The sequence below is a fragment of the Globicephala melas genome, chromosome 12, assembly GCF_963455315.2.
Source record: "Globicephala melas chromosome 12, mGloMel1.2, whole genome shotgun sequence".
Classification (NCBI taxonomy): Eukaryota; Metazoa; Chordata; class Mammalia; order Artiodactyla; family Delphinidae; genus Globicephala; species Globicephala melas.
In genome coordinates, this window is record NC_083325.1 from 50,669,248 (window position 1) to 50,689,130 (window position 19,883).

The 19,883-nt window shown below is 41.6% G+C and overlaps 1 protein-coding gene across 2 annotated transcripts in view; it reads right to left on the reverse strand.

The window, feature by feature from the left end:
- Positions 1–3,887: 3,887 nt before the first annotated feature.
- STON1 (stonin 1) overlaps positions 3,888–19,883 on the reverse strand; it is a 53,458-nt gene continuing 37,462 nt past the window's right edge. For both annotated transcript variants that reach the window (XM_030857721.2, XM_060309121.1), the window contains exons 2-4: positions 16,872–18,833; positions 9,446–9,648; positions 3,888–6,921 (exon numbers count right to left, since the gene is read on the reverse strand). In XM_030857721.2, coding sequence (XP_030713581.1) covers positions 6,847–6,921; positions 9,446–9,648; positions 16,872–18,786 — 2,193 coding nt within the window. In that variant the 5' untranslated portion in view covers positions 18,787–18,833 and the 3' untranslated portion in view covers positions 3,888–6,846. The remainder of the gene's footprint in view (positions 6,922–9,445; positions 9,649–16,871; positions 18,834–19,883) is intronic.

A 19,883-nucleotide genomic window follows, 5' to 3' on the forward strand; every position in this document is an offset into this window, starting at 1 on the left:
TCTGTCAAGTTCACCGATGTTCTCCATGTTGCTAAATTCAATGGTCAATTCTTAGTCCTCATCTTATCCTATAAGCAGAATTTGAAGCAGCTGATTACACTTACTCTAGTGAGCTACTCTTCTCAAGTCTCCTTTACGGGATCATCCTCACTTTCCTGACCTCTGAACTTTAGAGAATGCGAAGGGTCAGTTCTCAGACCACTTCCACTCTTTATATTCACTCCTAGGTGATCTCATCCAGTCTCACAGCTTTAAGTACTGATATCTATAAAAGTCACATCCCTAGCCCAGACCAGTTACTTAGTGTCTCCAACTGGATATCTAATAGGCATCCCAGAGTTAACACATCCAAACTCGAATTTCTGATCTCTCTCCTCAAACTTTCTCCTAACAGTCTTCCCCTTCTCCGTAAAAGACAGCTCCATTTTGTAGCTGCTCAGTCAAAACTCCGGGAGTCATTTTTGGTTTCCTTCTTTCCCTCACTCTGGGAATCCAATCCAATCCATCAGCACACACTGTTAGCTCTGTATTTCAAACGTGTTCTGATTTCAACCATTTTTCATCTCCCACCCTAGTCACCATCACCTCTCACCTGGGTTATTGCAGTAGCCTCCTAACTGCTCTCTCTGCTTCTCTCATTGCCCCACTTCTATGTCCATGGAACCATCTCAACATGTAATTCAGCTTATGTCACTCCTCCGCACAAACCCTTCCAGTGGTTTGCGTCTCACACGAAGTCCTTCCCATAGCCCGTTGAGGCCTACTGATCTGCTTCCCTCACCTACCCACAACCTCTCTGATTCCTCCCCCAACCATCCTCCTTGCTCACTCTGCCCTGGCCACCTTATAGCCACCTGCCTCCTTGGTGTTCCTCTGACAGGCTAAGCACACCTTGACTGCAGTGCCTTTGCACTAGGAGTTCCCTCCGCTGGACACACTCTTCTCATTTCTTTCAGGTCTCTGCTAGAATGTCATCTCATCAGACAGTACCTTCCTGACCAACCTATCTAGAAGGGCATTCTCTGCCACTCTGTTGCTTTTTTTTTTTCCCCTACATAGCAATGATCACAGCCTGATACCTGTTTATTGTCTCACTTCCCCCACTATTACATATCCTTTACAAGAACAGGAACTTACTGTTTCTGTGATTGTTTACCCCCAGTGCCTAGAAAAATGCAGGTACTTAGCAGACACACAGCAAACAGTAGAATTAGCAAGACAATTAATTGGAGCAATGGTCACATAACATTTTGAGGTGATTCAAAGTCACCACTTAAGGCACCCAATGTCTTAAACAAGCCTTCTGTACTTCAGAGTGTGGAAGACAGCTTCAGGAATGCCTCAAATGTTTAGCCACATTCATAGACTTACTCATGCTCTAAGGTTTTTGGAAACACATCGTTCTAACAGGCTTTATAAGGGAATGACATCATCTACCCAGAAAGATTTCTGAGAGAAAGACAGAGCCCATCTTGAAAAGACAATGCTCATTATTGATTTCAGAGAACTAAACAGGGTAAAGTCTTATCCCTGAGTCAAGGTGGCATGGAATATTCTCCTGAAAGCACATATTTGCTTGTTCTTACCTCAGAACCTGAAAGTACAATCCTGGGCTGGAGCTCTTTAGAGACCACATCGATCTTGATATATGTACCTGGAAGCTCAGAAGCTGAACGTGATAGATTCATTGTAATATGTTATACATCTTTCAAAGTAAGCAGATTTAGAGTTCATTAATTCTCATCAGAAAAAGTTTGTTTGAAATGTGTTGAGAAGAAAGGCACTATTTTTCTATCTCTTTAGTACTTACAAATGTTTAGAGATAAGTATGGTATTTAAATCTTCGGGATGTGTAAAATTGTATTTAACAGCCTTTTTAGACAAGGCATTAGGAATACTTTAGAGTGTTTGTCTATTGCATTAATTTTAATTATACTCCACTGGATTCACAGTGCTTTGAAAATGCTTTACAAAATGCCCCCAAGATCTTTTATTAATCATAATACAAGCACCATCAAATTCAAACGCTGTTTCTCACTCTGGGTAGCAGCAGCTTGCCTGCGAGCGCCCTCTTCTGTTTCAAGATAATACCGCAAATTGTATTACAGGGAATTCACAGCAATTCTGGATAGTACAAAAATGGGCTTTTCAGGAAAATGTCCACACACACAATCATATTATTTAAATATGCTATCCTCCCACCTGAGGTTTGTACGGCTCTTCTGGAGCAGATAGATGAGGCGAAGATGAGGGAAATGTTGCAGTCCCCGAAGTATAGTGGCGATTTGCACTTCTTCCCTAGGCAGTCTCATAGAAATGAACTTTAATCTTTAAAAAAAAAGGGGGCAACTCGTCTAATCTGTTCTCCTTACAGACAGGACATGATTTTAAGGCATAAAATCACCTGGAGCTTTTATCTAAGGTAGTTTTTGTAACTCACCTATTTGCTTTCTGGCTAGCAATTCTGTCTTGCTTTAAAAATTGACAAATTCGTATTTAGATGCCAGGTCTAAGCAGGATCTTATTAACAATTATAGCAAAAATATTTTGTTTCAGTATAAACTGGGGAAATATGCAGGCGATCAGGTTGAGCGCCATGGAATTGCCATCAAGAATGGTTAAATATTGTCAATTTCACATGGTTCAATTAAATACCTTGTCCGTCCTGTCAATTTAATAGCCTTGTCCGTTAGGACCCTGGGTAAGAGCACAAAAAGTCCTGGGAGTAGAGTAGCTGCTGAGAATGGGGAGGGGCTGGAAGAGACCCAGCAAAATGTAGTGAAATCACCTTGTGTCTACGCAAAGGGGGGGGCGAGTCTAGGTGAAGTTGAGACAAAACAGGAAAGAAATGATTGATGGAATTTGAGAACTTTTGTTATAAATAGGATTGGTTTATGTTACTTAATCTTTTTGTTGTTCCTGCCCAATGAGAATCAAGCCCTGTTAATTTCAGTAGTGGCTGAAACAGTTCCAAATGATCTGGCCTCTATGAAGTTCCATTTCCTGATGCAGTTTTGAAATTTAACTTTAATATAGCTAGATAAGAATTGAATTCCAACACATGGCAGCTTCCTCATGCAAAGGGCGGGTGGGGAGGTTGTTAGGTTGGTTTTTATTAGAGCTGATTTATCGTCATATCTTTAATGCCCCCCCAAAACACACACACTTTATCTGAAATAGATTCTGTAAAATTGCAAAAAAATAATTTTCTAAACTTAAAAAAATTTCTTTACATGCACATCATTTCCAGTTGCCAAAGTTTGAAAGTTCCTTAGAATTCTCCTGGTGATAAAGTTCGTCCTGTTGGGAAGAATTGTGAAAGACTAGTTCATTTATCCAGGTTATCAACACCTTCATTGTCTTTGAGTTATTTTACAACTCTGTAAATTTTAGAAAACTGATAATAACATACATGATCTTTGTCCATACAAATGCAAATTAATTAGGGGAAATTGATTGTTGATATTGGCCTATGGATAGATACATTTTGCATCTATTTGTAAATTCTTTTCAGAATTCCTTATTTCCTGTACATGTCTCTGCTCTTTGAATTCTCCTTAGAACCACTTGTAACATCTTACCAGTCCCCGTGTTAGTTAATGAGTTAAGTAAGATCTTGGGCATCTACTCATATCATTTATGAGAGTAATGATTATATCCTCTTTTAAAAATCATCCTTTAACATCACAGATTGTAGTTTGATTGTGTTATTTTTCCAGGATGTGCCAAGACGCCATGTACGCTGAGTCCTTAATAGTGAAGCAGGTATACATTTGCCTGACAGAGTCAATTGGTTAAGGTTATTGAAATTGATTTCATACCTTAAAAAAAATTGCTCCAGACATTGCAAAAGAAGATATAAGTCCATTGCACAGCAAGAATCATTTGAAATACATCTTTAATTTTAAAAAATCTATATGCAATCTACAAAATACTTCGTTACATGATTATTAAGGCTCAATCTGTTTTATATCTGTATTGATGACATAAAATCATATTTTGAATAAGATATAATAATACTTAGTCATTATTAAGGAAGGCCTTCTGACATAATTTATAAGAGAAGAAGGGCTATATCGAAAGCACAGACCCAGAATGAAGGGAACTAAAACCCTAGAACTGTTTAATATATAAATCAGGTCAAAAAATGCCAGCCTTTATTTATGCTAGGAAGGGTTTTTTTCCATACTTTTTTTAATGGATAAACTATTTCTATCCCCATAAAAAAAGGAAATGTCCTTAAATTCAGATCTGTAAATTGATCAGGTAACCATCAAGCCATGAATGCATTTACGCGGCTAATACGATCCTTTGACTGGTAAGGCAACCAGACCAAACCAATTAGAGCAGAACAATTCATCCCAAACTGGCCCACTCCTTGGAAGTCTGCCATTGTGTCAATTAAACAAATGACCCCAAGGGGGTCAAACTCATAAAGCATTGATCTAAATTACCTAAATTAAAATGCTAGAAAGGAGTAGTTCCTCCTTCATTCACTTCCTTCCTCCATTCCCTACTTTAAAAGCAGGAGTTTTTATTGTTGTTGTTTTGAAGATCATCATTTACTTTCTGGCAAAGGAGATTCTACTTCTTAATTGGTAAGTCTAAGTGGACCCTACCTGAGTTTTCACTTAGAGCATCAGGATCACATTTGACCTTCTGCCATTTCTGAGGTCAGAAGAATTGTATTAAAAAGCCTCTCCACCTGACACAGAATGTTAATTTAACATTAAGTAATGAATATTTAAGGATCCTAATAGATGTGCAAATGAACAATTATGCTGCAGCACCCCGCTGTTCCTGCCATCAACCTCTGCATTGCTGCAGAAACTCACTTGGGCTTCAGTCAGCCTTTTGTTACATTTCCAGCACTGAATCTTGAGACGTTCCTGAAGGCTGAAGGGCTGGTGAATAAATGACCCCAGCAGTGAGGTACCCACACATACTGGCAACCTGTGAAGCCTAAGGAGTGATTAATTGAACCCTGTGCTGAAATTACTTTGAGGTGTAAATATTCATCAAGTTCATCTGAATCAGACTCTGAGTTCTTTATGGGCAGGACGCCATGAAACAGATCTGCAAGGACCAGCAGTAATTAACCCAGCTACCATCCCTGGTATCGTGGAGCAGCATCAGGTTCAGCCCGCCTCCATATTTGTTCTGAGCAGATTGAAGTCACTCCAGAATGTGCCACACCAGATGATGAGGCCGGATGGTGGAATTTTTTTTAAATGACGCGCACATAGATTTGCCCTCCTATACATCAACAGTGAGTCTCAAGCATATGATATTATGAGCAATACATCAGCTGAAGTTAAAAAGAGCAATAACAATTCATTTTAACAGTCAACTTTTGCATTCTTTGCCTTTACAGTAAAATAATGAAAAGCATTAAATCTGCTGATTGATACAGATCATAAATGTTTGTTTTATAAAATCTGCATTTCTTAACAGATTAAAATGAATGTAATGTAACATTAAATAAAATGTATGAGACAAACTCTGTGGGCCAACAAATAATGTTGTTTGGAAGAACGCTATTATATCAGTTTTGACTCAAAACAAATCTAGTAAATAAAGAAAAATACCCACTAATCATATTTAAGGATCAACATAAATTGAAGGTACATTAATACCACATGTTTTTTCCACGTGTTTTTCTGACTAAAAAAATAACTAGAATATAGATTTCCTAAATTTAAAAGTCTGACCTTTCACTATAAACACTGAAAGGAAATTATAAACAGAATTATAACTGCTAATGCCATTGGCTTTTCATTAAAAAACAAACATTTACCTGGCTTTGAATAGAAATATCGCTTCTTAGAAATGTAGATAAAATAATCTAGTGTCTTTCACTTCGCTCATCTTTTAAAGAAAATTACTCTAAATTAAGCAGAATTAGCATAAATAGCATGATAGCAGAGCTAACATAAAATAATCATAATATGATTTAGACTTCTACTCAAGAGAAGCTTGTGTTAATTACAAAAAAAAATACTTTATCAAAATACATTCTTAGAGTCTGCACTTCTGGGAAACAATATTCATGAACTTTAAAAATTCATTTTTAACATACATAAATATTTTAACTAGTGTCCAATACTGGGATTCCATTTTGAAAGGAATCTCTCCAAGCAAAGGGCAATATGTCTTAGTGATTTGTACTGAAATATGTATATCAACAGAACTAGCTTCTTTGCAGCACACATCAGAATACAAATGTATTTTGAAAATAATGATACCGTGGGTGAAAGACAGGTACCAAATACAGCTGATGGTTACTCACCAGTGTGGTAACAGGACAGGAAGATAAATAATTCAGAGTCAGAGATAGTCCCACATCTCCATGTTAGCCTGTGGTTTCAACATCATCCTACAACTAACCACGTTTCAGACAAGAGCAAGAGGGAAAGTTAAGTACTTCGGTTTACGTCTCCTCTGATTGCCTCGTCCTCTAGTACTAGTGCTAGCGCAATAAGAAGAGGTAGGGGCTGGAGGATAATAACTATGGCCCTAGGTAACCCAGAGGGCAAAACTATCAGCCACCAAGTAATCAAAAATCAAAAATGCTCTGGCCAAGTGGCTGTCAGGTCACAATAAGAGCGCCTCTGAGTTTCACTAGGAAACAAAAACATCATGAAAATTATAGACACATTTTAGATCACACCCCCAGGGCACAAACGTATCAAAAGCATAAAGTACAGACGGTTCGGTTGCAGGTCTAAACTTTTCTAAACGTAACCACTGGACCTGTCGTTTCCACTCTACAGTAGCAGAACTTTGTGTGGTTTCTGTGAATTACGTATTTGGAAAGTGGGTCGTCATCACTGACTCTTGCTACTCCTACTGAGTTACGCAGTCACCAGCTTTATCTGGGTCTTCTCCATCGATTTTAATCCACTTCTTTTCTATTTCAACCTGTCATGCAAAAGCAAAACAGGGGCAGCATTAACAAATGCAACACAGCACAACATCTCTTCAGTCCTCGTTTGTAAATGAGGCAAGGACTCTAGCCACCTCATCCTTTGGACACAAACACAGCCCCTCTACCCTGTCGTGCCCATTCCCAAGTGAAGCACACTGCTCTCTTTTGGCACCACAGAGTCTCCCAAATCCTTCCCTTCTAGGGTCAGATCTGGAAGAGGACAAACTTTCTTCCAAGTCAGACACAGGTTTTATAAAATGTATACAGACTACATACACTGATAAGACATTTACAAATCTGGCTAGACATGCGATCAAAGATGCCCCCAAGTATCATATATCCAGCCTCTGGCCCCCCTGAGATTTAGAGCACACCCAAAATCATCTCTCTAACTAAAACTAGTTTACAACAGTAAACAGCTGGGCCAAACCATCTGCCTGCCCCTCTTCTTCTTCATCTCACCTCAAACGGCACCTCCTCACAGAGGCCCTCCAGGACCACTCTAGATAAGGAAGCCCTCCATCCCTCTCTATCCTGTGACCCTCTTTTACTCTCTTCTTAGAATTTGTCACTACTTAAAATTATGTTATTTGCTTGTTTACTAATTATTTTTTGTTCCACCACTAGAAGGTAGGCTTTATGAGAACAGGGGGTGGTCTTTTGTTCACCTTTGTGTTCCCAGCATCTACGGCAGCAGCTGGCGCTTTGAAACTGCTCAATAAATACTTATTAAATGGAAGATAACATTTTGAAACTGACTGCCACCCATGCTATTAAAGCTAAAGAGACTTTGGTATATAATTGTGAGCGGTCCTCTACAACTATGTGAAACTGGTACATCCCACGAACAGCAAACAGTATAAATGACATCTCCATGAGCACCTGACACACATTTCAGTCACACACAATACTTAGATGCCTAGTTTTACAGGTCAGGTTCCCCAAGAAGCAGATGCTGAGGTGGAGACTGATGTGCAGAAAGTTTACTGGGGAGGGCTGCCGGGGAGGACACCTGACAAGGAGGGGAGGGAAGGGAGCAGAACAGGAAGAGGGAGAAGTCGGGCCGCAAAGCAGTCCCAGTAAAGGCTTCAGCCGATCCCCAGGGAGGGCTGAAGCTACGAAGGCCCTGCAGGGTTATTCCAACTTGAGGTAAAAGGGTCTTTAGACCCCTAATCCACCAGTTACTGGACACAGGCTGCCCCAGGAAGGGGGCATGACCTGGAGCATGGCATCCTTCTTCATCCAGGGCAATTCCCAGCTGCCGAGGGAATAAGTCCTTCAGTCCTGAAGGGGCTGCACAGAACAGCGCCCATTCATCATTCATTTTACCAATAGAATAAAAATCACCAGACCCAAACTTACAGGCTTCTGAACAGATCGTCCAAAATAAAGAAAAATCCAGACTTGGTTACTATATTATAGAACCACCAGTTGGTGCTAATGATGACTTATATAATCACACCATTTCAAGATACTATGGGGGACTTCCCTTGCGGCACAGTAGTTAAGAATCTGCCTGCCCATGCAGGGGACATGGGTTTGAGCCCTGGTCCGGGAAGATCCCACATGCCACGGAGCAACTAAGCCCGTGCGCCACAACTACTGAGCCTGCGCTCTAGAGCCCGCGAGCCATAACTACTGAGCCCGCGGGCCTAGAGGCTGTGCTCCGCAACAAGAGAAGCCACCACAGTGAGAAGCCTGCACACTGCAACGAAGAGTAGCCCCTGCTCAACGCAACTCGAGAAAGCCAGCGCACAGCAACGAAGACCCAACACAGCCAAAAATAAATTAATTAATTAAAAAAAAAGACACTATTGGAAATGTGTGGCAGAGGTTATCTCTATAACTAAGTCTGAAGATGAGAAGGAAAAGCAAGTTTAGGAACAAACTTGTGCAAGTGTATGTCACTCTTTAATTCATCTGGCGCAAGAATGCAGATGAGCTGATGGTGAACATTTAGAATTGTGGTGATAGAGTAACTCAGTACTTCCCAAGGAGTGCTCCACAGAATACTATTCCAGAAGATACTGATAGGTGTTTTACAGGAGACAAGATTCCATAATTGATGAGTTGGGAGAAACTGAGTTAAGTTTAACAAGTTTCCTTATTGCAGAACTTCTCAGAGCTTTTGTTCAGCATTAATTTAGTGTACGATGTTCCCCAACTTATTTTTTTCCTGGATCATTATATGGGACATATGTTCCATAGAACACTCCTTGGGAAATGCTGTTCTAACAAAATCTTTATTATAAATATGCTTCTGAAATGTGAACTTATTTTTAATGCCCTATTTTTCATTGAGAGCTGAGTTAAGTACACAGCACTGTGTCCTCAGGCTTCCACTATTCTCTAGAACTGAGGGGAAGAACTAGGCTCACTGGTGACCATCACTCTTTTCTAGGTCAAATACACACATACACACACACAGTCACTTAACAGGGCAAAGCAAATATCTAAAGCCAAATCAGGTCAAAGCTTCGGAAGCCCCAACCTGAACTCAAGGGCTTCGGGATGTACCTGGATGTTGTAGCAGGCTCGCTGATGAACATGTTTCTGTGGCTGGACATCACTCTCCACCCCCAGAGACCTGACCTCTGTCCTTGAGGCACAGGTGTCAAGAATCCCAAACTGAACAGTAGCAAATGGATACCAATCAGAGGGAATTTCTTGGTCTGATCCGAGTTCTAGTTTGTATGACAAACAATGGGGATGATCAGGACCTTGAAGAAAAAAATCAAATGGTCAGTCAAAGTATTTCAACGGCCATTGAACATTTCTCTTGAGCATAAGAGGCATGTAACCCTCTCTTTAATAAGCATTTCCATTAGCACTATGGTTGTGTGAATTCCATTAAACGACATACCATCAAAATTCACAATTTTGCACTAACTGGAGGGAAGTCTACCTGCATTTTTTAAGTACTAGCTTTGAAGTAAGTACAACTTTATCATTATATAGTTATATATGTTAACTCCCAAAATGTTTTCAATGAGAAGTATGCTGTTTCTTTTTTAAAAAAGAAAGTTTAATATTTCATTTAATTATTCAAATAAAACAATGACCAACAATACAGCGATCAGAAAAATTTAGAATTATATCAAGTTCATATGTGAGTGCCTTATATTGGGTGATTCTAATTCAGAATAATAAAAGTATGCTAAGTTTTTTAAATTAAAAGGTGAGTAACATTTATATTAAGCATCATTATTTGGCTATAATGTGCATAAGATCTGTAAAGAGAGAAAACTTTCTTTAAGTAGACTGAATAAGATCTTACAGTAATTCTTAATTTATTCATTTTTTTACCACTCTATTTATTGATAGATAATGCAAAGGTAAATTTCAGCCTAAATTAGGTCACATTATAAAGAATTATGATTCTTTAAAAAGTTAAACTTAATGAATTTTTTTACATTTCAGAAAATATTCTAGGCCAAGAATTCTTTTTTTAGTAGAATGGATTATTTTTTAGTACACTAATTCCCACTCACCCTCCTTAAAGCTTTGACTGGAACAAATGTACCGTGTAAATATGGGCATACTGACTTGCAGTGTTTCAATGCAATATCTCTTTTCACTTCACTTTGCCATATATTGAGCATCTACTCTATGCCAAGCCAGGCCCTGTGCCAGACCTAGGGATATCAGATATACACAAAAGCTTTAAGAGGGGTCAGGTACTGTGTGTGTGTGTTACAATGGAGTAAAAAATATTTTCAACGTAATCACTATAGTAACTCTATAAATGTTCCATGATTCTGTTGCTTTAGTCCACAACATCTACACATCCCATGCAGCTATCTTTACTTAAACTAAATGTATGAGATGACAATAATTTCAAAAGCCAGATTAAATTACTATACCACTGACACGACTCAAGAAAGAACATTTCCATCAGAATATAGCTTTAGGCACAAAAACAAGAGTTTAAAGGACTTCACTTAATTCTTAAAAGATAAATTGCCTTTCATTCCTTACAACCTGTTTCTTGTAGAGAGACTAATAGAATTCTAAGGCTGTAAAAGGCCTTGAGAACTCATCCATCAATTAACCAACAGATGCTCATTAGCATTTCCTCTCACTTGTAGGGGAGGACAACAGCGGCCTCAGAGGTGCTCTAAGCTACCCAGATCACTGCAGGCAAGTGATAACTTTATTCACACACACACAAAGCCAGGGGAGAGTCCACAATCCATTAGCCTTTCTGGCCTTCTGTCTGCAGGATACATAAGTTTATTTAAACTTAATTCAGGCAGTCTTCAGTCCTTTATGGCATAGTGGTTAAGCACATAAACACTGGACTCAGATGGCCCAGGGTCAGATCCCAGCTCTGCTACTTAAAAGGTGAGTGACCCTTGGCAAGTTATTTGATCTCTCTGAGCCTCAGTTTCCCCATCTGAAAATGGGGGTGATGATGATGATAACAACACAAACCTTATGGGACTGCTGTGAGGATTAAACAAGCTAGTTGGCACACGTAAGAGCTCTAGGGACGTGGTATACTATAGTGGTATAGATAGAAGTGCACAGTGCTATTCTATTACAAATTCAGTATTGTTATTTAATTACCATAATTTTGCTAATGAAAGCACCATGAATTCTACCCTTGTAGAGCTGAAAATGATATTGGAGATGATCTAATTGATATTAGATGTGAATATTGATATTCACATTTTAAAGAGAAACTCTTTTGGAACTTTTGCAATGAAAATCACCCAAGCTGAAGACCTAGTACTCCAAAAATAGGTTTAGAGACAAAACCTTTCTACCCCCTTTTCTAAAAAACTGGTAAAAGGAGAACGTTTTTCCTTTCAAGTTTTCTGGCATATTTTTCCTGGCTTTTAAAACTCTAAATACTCTACAATGTTTAATAACTCACACTCCCTTTGGACTTTGATATCCATGAAGAGAAGTATCATGTCCGTCCTTAGCACAAGCCTGGCACATTAGGGGCTCAAAGGATATTTGTGGAATTTACAAGTGAATGAACAAAAGATAGAGGAAAATCATGTTCTTTATCTCAGTACTGACCACCAGGGGGCACTCTCGGGCTTCGGTAATTAGTCCCTCATCACTTTCTAAGGACCAGGAATGCAAATCACGAAATCTATTTAGGTCTAGTAGATACCGGGTCCCTCTTGAACCAAAATATTTCACACGTGAAACTGAATTGGTGAGAGCTGGAGGGAATGAATGGTAGAAGGATGACACAAGTAGTGGAGGAGGAGAGAACAACCAATGTGCTGAAGAGAAAGCAAAGAAAAAAGTAAAGGCGAGTCATATTTAAAAATTGGTTAAAACTGGGAAAGTGGAGATAGATACATTTGTTAACTGACCCTCCACCATGCTCACTTCTCTTTCTAATTCTACGCTACCATATGTACCCTCTATGACTAATCGGTGTTTTCAAATGTCCTCATTCTCTTCTCCCTCTCCTTCCTCCCTTTTCCTCTCTCTCCCTCCCCCTCCTTTTCCACCACCTTCTCTTCCTCCTTCTCCCCCCCTCCTCCTCCTCTTTCCCACCCCCAGCAAAATCTGTGCACAAGAAACTGTCCTCTGTTGTCATTCACACCTTAGCCTGAATGAACTATCTGGGGCCAACCTTTGTTGTAAAACGAAAGGCTCACCCACTGTTAAAGGAATATTAGGCATCGATGTGCTGGTAGAAGAGACATTTAAGGAGCCAGCATCCCTTCCCACCTCCCCTGATATCACATGTAAGTTATTTCACCAATAGGAAAATTCAATTCCGATCTCAAAAATCCCCAGGAAAGGGGCATACAATTTTTTTTTAATTAGTACATATACTTCATACATTTTTTTAGTTTCCTTTCTAAAAAAATTTTTTTTTCTAACAGGTTTTTCAGAAACTAGCTTGAAAGGGTAACGTTTTAAAGACCCTCTTTTAAAATCCTCTGTTCTCTAAATGCCCAAGTGATTTTAAAATCACATAGAAACATCGAGATACTCTAAGTCCTTGCTCCTCTACGTGAGGTCCATGGCCAGCTGCACTGGCATCACTGGAGCACGTGTGGGTGGCACAGTATTGGGGAGCCCCACCTGCTGATTCAGAGTCCACATTTTAACAAGGTGATTCATATGCACACAAAAGTTTGAGAAGCACTGCCTTGGGATAAAGATTTCCTCTCTGCCCCAACCTTACTCTTTCTATGCTTCTTCTCAAGAAGCAAAATGCCAGGCAGCCTCTTACTCTTCGCATTATCCTCCCCCAACCCCTATCGTGGAGAAGCCTCGGCGACAGGGCCACGTGATCCCAGAAGTGTCTGGGCCCCAGCCTGGCTCAGAGCTGCCCCCTGCCCCCTCCCCCAGACTCCACCAGACACAGCCTCACTGCCTTTTCCCGGGCCTCCTCTTGGTGCACAGACCTGATTTGAACAAAGCAGCTTTATCCCAAAGAATCTGGTCAGTGAATTCTCACCACGTAATTGTCTGGAATGCTCACATTCTGTGTGAGCCTGGTGCTATGACAGTCTTCCACAAATATTCCCAAAGGCCAAGACCAAGTCCAGCCAGCCTCTCTGGGAATGCACACTCTTCGAATTGTTCTCAGTGAGCTCAACTGCTGGTAAATATGGATGGGAGGGCAATAACAGGGCTCTAGAAGACACAGGGATACACAGCAGGGAGGAGTGATGCCTGGGAGGCCATGACAGGTCTCCCAGGAGAGGTACGAGGCCAGCTGCATGGGAGAGCCTCTTACAAGCACCAATAGCTGGGCCTCACCCTGGGAGTCTGACTGGTAGGGATGAGGCCTAAATATGGGTATTTTAAATATTAAAGCTCTAATGATTTTAAGGACTCTTAACATGCAGCCAGGGCTGGGAAACAGATTTTAAAAGGAGTGAGGAGAGGCTATCTCAGCTAATGGCACCATCGCCCACCCGGACCTCCTCCCAGCCCCTCCCTTTCCCCCAGGCCCACAGACCATTGTCACTGTCTCGAGGTCACCTCTTCTGAATTCGCTCACCCACCGCTCACCTCTGTCTCAGTGCTCCCACTGCCCTCCACCTTGGTCAACCTCTCTCCCCTCCTACCAGCCTCCCTGTACTATAATCTACTCCTGAATCTTGCCTCTGCAACGTACGCCTGACTTTCTAAAACAAGGTAGGATTCTGTCACAGTCATGCCTGAAAACATTCCTGAGGCCCTGCTGACAAACTCCACACCCCACAGCCTGGCTCACGGCCCTCCTGGCAGGCTGGTTTCTTCTCCAACTATCCCCTCGGCCCCATAACTCAGGTAAGGTCCCCCACCGACACGCCTGTGTTTCTGCTGTTTCTATCCTTGATGGATTCACTGATTCTCACAGGCCAAGCTGAAGCAGAGCCTTCCCTACTGCCCCCTGCCGTTGATGGCTCCTTCCTCTGGGACCCCTATTAGATAACGTCTGTACCTGTTCCAGAAGAGAAGAGAGCAGATTTCCACAGCTCATTTGGATAGCTGCTTCCGCGTCTGCCTCGCCTACTAGACTTATGTTTCCAGACAGCAGGGATCATGTTTGCATCTGTATCCCCCAAGCACCCAGCACGGAGCCTGTACCTAGAGGAAATTCAGTGGGTGTTTGTGGAATGGACGTGTGAGTGAGTGAGCCCTCTTACTAAATTCTTGTTGACTGAATCAATTAACTCTACCATTAATTCTGAGAAAATGCACTGTTCTGAACAGGAACATTTTCACAAGAAGCTTTGTATGTTGTTCTCCTTCCAAAATTAGAAAAGAATGATTGGTACAGGTTCTCAGTTAAAAAAAAAAAGGCGTGGTTGCCCCGGAGGGTCTAGCTGGAGTGCCTGCTCCGAGGTAGAGCAGCTGGAGTGGGCTCATTGCGACCCTGTCCCCCTGGCCCTCTGACCCCAGCTGGACAAGCCAGCAGGCTGAGTCCTCTGTGCTCCTCTCTCAGAGGCATAAGCATTGCTGCAAATCCAGGCAAAAGGTGCACCTGACCTTTTGTTCTGGGCCCAGTGACCATCCCTAGGACCAAAGGAGAACAGAAGTCAGGTTATCACCCAGACCTCAGAGGACATCTGTGGACCAAGGAGGTCACAGTTCGCGTTCCAGCCTACCTCCCCCTTTCCCTTTGTGTTCAGCAAAATAAAAGGCAACGATATTCTGATTTTTATAACGTCTCTCACCTAAAAGGTAGCACAAATAACTTTGAGAACAGATCCCTTGTAACCACACACTCAAAACCTCAAAATCTGTTTCCCTGGGGGGAAGATAATCTGAGGATGGTTTGAACTTGCTCCTCCAGCAACGTTATCAAGAAGGCAGGAAGCATTACCGCTGTGGATGATATCCTGGAAGATATTCCCATCATGCTGGAGTTGACCAAGAGGTACCGTTAGAGGCCACGCCTGTGACCACGCTATCGTATCACTGCCTCTCCCCGCCCTGGGCCTGGGCTCTCCTGGCTGTTCCTTGGGACTAGAAGGTAACCACCAACTACTGTGAGTCAGGAGGACACGGTGGAGGGGAATTTGGCATGAATGAATGGAGAAAAGCAGGGAGTGTCAGGAAAGGCTACTGAATGGGGGCTTCCCTTCAGCACAGAGGCCTAGGGCTCCTCAGCTGCCAGCTGTGTCTCTCACCTGCTGGGCCCTGTCTGTAGCTCAAGATACAATCAGTTGACAGATGTTAAGCCAGAAAACTGCAGGGCACAGAAAAGGTGGCATGCTGCCCCTTAGGTCCACTGTAGTCTGGGGCTAGCTCTTCCGGCCCCAAAACAACACGAGACCTGCAGAGCAGTTTCCCTCAACCTGGGTCATACATTAGGTTCACCTGGGGAGCTCTCAAAACATATGGGTGCCTGGGGCCCTCCCCCAGAGGTTCTGATTCAATTGGCATAGAGTAGAGCTTAAACATCAAGGTTATTTAAAAGCTCTCAGGCTATTCTGACGGCCAGTTTTGAGAAACACTGCTGTAGGTCCACCCTGAATAAAAATGCTTCCTCCGCAGTCCATAGCGTGGAGGGCCCTAGGATGTAATTCAATTCCCCTGAAGGATTAGACCAGATGTGAGCTATTTGGAAACAGGGATCAATCTTACTTCTCTTTAGCCCCAGCACCCGATGTGGCACTTGGAATACAGTAAGTGCTCAATGAAGGTTTGCCTAAATGATGAATGCATCAACTCAGATGCCCCAAATCTGCCCCCAACTTAGCTCCATAGCCCAGTGTTCTGCCAGAAGTAACTGAACTAAAACAGGCAGCAGCCCTAACTTCAAATTTTGCTTTTTTGCTTTATTATGTTACACCCACTACTAACTTACTACTTTAAAATAAATGCAGTACTAGGGCTGTCTCTTCAAAGTTCTAAGCTTCTAGATTCATTGTTTGCCTTACAAAATAAAAAAGTAACCAAATTTTAATGCTTAATTAAAATTAAAACAACTTGTCAAGATGGTCAAATTGGTCAATTCAGCAAAAGAAATTAACTTGGGTAAAAATGAAAGGTAGTCTTATTTCAAGAAGCAGGGAATAAAACCTAAGGAGGAAGTGGTACTGGCTGAGAATACAAAAAAGTTCAGGTATGTTCAAGGATGACAGATCTTAAAAGGTCAGTTAGGGAATCTAAGCTATATGGACAATAATTTTAATATCTGAGGCTGACGGTTGATGTCAAGAAGTCCAACTAGAAATTTTCCCTCGGTACCACCATCCATAATAAAATCCTAGCCTCGGATGGTATTTCTTATGATACCTTAAAAAAATGTTAGGCTAAACTTATCTGGTAGAAATAGGCATAAGGGGACACAATAAACCAGCTGTTTGACTAGATGTTCCATCTCCCACCCAGCGATGTAAGCATGGCCTCAGCTGAATGACGTCACCCCAACTGCCTCAGCCTGGTTTCAACCCAAGGAGGAGGGGGGGAAAACATTTAAGTGATTTCACATGAAAATCAGCTTGGAGTGTTGAATATTTACTTGAATTTTTATCAGGAAGCCGGTCTATCTTCCATACGACGGCCCGGTAGGCACTCTCATATTTTGCTGACCCCACAGTGACCTGTATGACAGGTTCAGATTCAGGTTCATGTGAACTCCCCAGACACGCCCGGCGGTTCATTTTGGCTTTCAGGGACTTCTGCCTCTGGAGGTTCATGGTCCAGAGGGCCTTGATCCACTGCGATGGCACAGGAAAGTGTATCATTATGTTGTCACAGGACCTCAAGGATGGTCTCTGGACCAACGGGGCCATGTTGACAAAGGCCTGAAGCTCCACATACGCCCCCTGGACAACCACTACAGACTTCAGGGAAAAGGGAAGGTCTTCGCCGCTATACAAAGTCTTGAAACGCATCAGCTCAAACCGGCAGGCATCCAGAGGTACGAACTTAATGATTCTTGATTGCTCAAATTCTTGTGCGTTCACACACTTATGGAAATGATAGTCAAGAATATCAATCCCCTTCTTTTCTGGGTCTTTTTCAAAATAGCATTCATTTCGCTTCTGCAGCTCAAGGTCATTCAAGGTTAAAAAGCATTCTGTGTTCCCATTCACAAAGCAGAGGCACCAGATTTGAGTTATCACAGCACTTTCAACCAATTTTCCTTCTTCTTTAGTGATTTTACCCCAAAAGTTGTCCACAATTTCAAGGAAAACTTCTTGCTCCTCATAGTTCTTCTTTGGTTTTGAAACAGCTGGCAGCTTCATCAGCTCCTCCTCCACACTGGTCAGAAAGTCAAGGAAGTCATGGTACTCTGTGGATCCCAACTTCAGCATTTGTTCTATGTCTGGTTCGTGAACTACTTCTGTCTTAGAATGGTATTTCCTTTTTTCTGTGTAAGACACATGTTCGATCTTCACGGTATGGATTTTTCCTGTCACACTAAAGTTCTCAACTTTGGGTTCAGAAAGCCTGCAGTATGGATTGAGCTGTAACTCTTTAAATGGTTTTTCTAACCCCTTCTCATAATACATTTGCAAAATTCCTCCAGGTAAGACTTTTAGAAAAATTGGCCCCCACTGACGGGAAGACATCACGTTCTTCTTCTCAGGAATTCTCAACATGAAAGACCAGCCGGCTTTTGGCTGACTCCTGAAGAGCATGTGGGGCACAAAGGAAGAGGCAGCATCTTCAGCATACAGATACTGCGTAGACAAATTTCCAAATGAGTCTTGGTTCTCAGCTGATTGGAGATGTTCAAGTTTCTCACAGATGTAGTTGAGTGAACATTGATTTAAGCCTTTTTGATCAATAGGCATCTCTTTGTCTCTTGATGGGACCATCTTTCTGCTTCCTGGAGGGTCAAAGGTGAGCTGGGAAGCACTGCCTTCATCTTTCCAAAATGGACTTGAAAAGGCACAGTCCTCCTGAAAATACTGAAACTGGGGAGTATCACTTTGGAACCCTAGGCTTTCAGCCTGGTGAGGGCTCATTTCATCTGGAAGACCTACTTTGGGAGCTGGATGTATACATGAGTGGTCACTGAGTAAGGAAGCATGGGATAAACAGGTTGGTTTAGTAGGCAATATGGAAGAACCTGCTCCAGGTATAAGTGGACTGTTTGAAGATGATTCTGGAATAGGATAAAGCACATGAGTCCCTGCTTTGGGGATGCCAGGAAAACCTGGGAAGTCTTTGGTAGGTGTAGAAAGAGGAGAGTTACTTGGAGGTCCTGGACTGAAATAAAAGTCTATGATGGGAGAGGAGAGAGGGGTACTGCTGGTGGAGGAATATCCACTGGGAAATTCCTTAGTACCAGAAAGGTTCAGTTTAAGTCCATTTGGCCTACAAATGCCTTGATTCTCCAGAGGGAAATTCTTTGACTTTTGAGAAGACTGAAAAGCAGGGTCATCATCAAATGTGACCCAGTTGCCTGGGTTTGTGGAGCACATCTTTGGGATCAGATTGTGGTCTTGCCAATGAATCAGATATGTTGTCTCTGTTAAAGGAGAAAGAGAAAATAAGAACATAAAATGAGGGGGAAAAATTCAAGTTACTAGAGGTCATTTGTTCTGAGAAACACTTGGATTTAAAAGTATCCAGATTTATAAATTAACTGAGTTTAAAGAAATGCTTAAAAACTGTAACACTTTTAGGGCTTCCCTGGTGGCGCAGTGGTTGGGGGGCCGCCTGCCGATGCAGGGGGTGGGGGTTCGTGCCCCGGTCCGGGAGAATCCCGCGTGCCGCGGGGCAGCTGGGCCCGTGGGCCATGGCCGCTGGGCCTACACATCCAGAGCGGCGGGAGAGGCCGCAGCAGTGAGAGGCCCGCGTACCGCAAAAAAAAAAAAAACAAAAAAACACACAACTGTAACACTTTTGATGGCTGAATGAATTAAAAAAACAAGATCTAACCATACGCTGTTTATAAGAGACCCATTTTAGATTTAAGGACACACATAGACTGAAAGTGAAAAGATGGAAAAAGATATTCTATACAAATAGAAACCAAAAGAGAGGAGGGGTAGCCATGCTAATACAGAACAAAATAGACTTTAAGTCAAAAACTGTTGTAAGAGACAAAAAAGGGCACTATATAATGAAAAAAGGGTCAACTCACCAGGAAGATATAACAATTATGAGAATCAGAGCACCCAAATATATGAAGCAAACATTAAAAAACTGAAGGGAGAAAAAGATACCAACACAATAGTAGTAGGAGATTTCAACACAGCAATTTCAATAATGGATAGGACATCCAGATAGAAGATCTATAAGGAAACAGAGGACTTGAACAACAGTATAGATCAAACGAACCTACCAGACATATACAAAATATTCCACACAACAGCATCAGAATACATTCTTCTCAAGCACATGCATAACATTCTTCAGGATAGATCACATGTTAGTTTACAAAAAAAGTCTCAAAAATTTAAGAAGACTGAAATCATATCAAGTATCTTTTCCAACCACAATAGAATGAAACTGAAAATCAACAGCAGAAAAAAACTGAAAAATTTACAAGCATGTGGAAATTAAGCACTACACT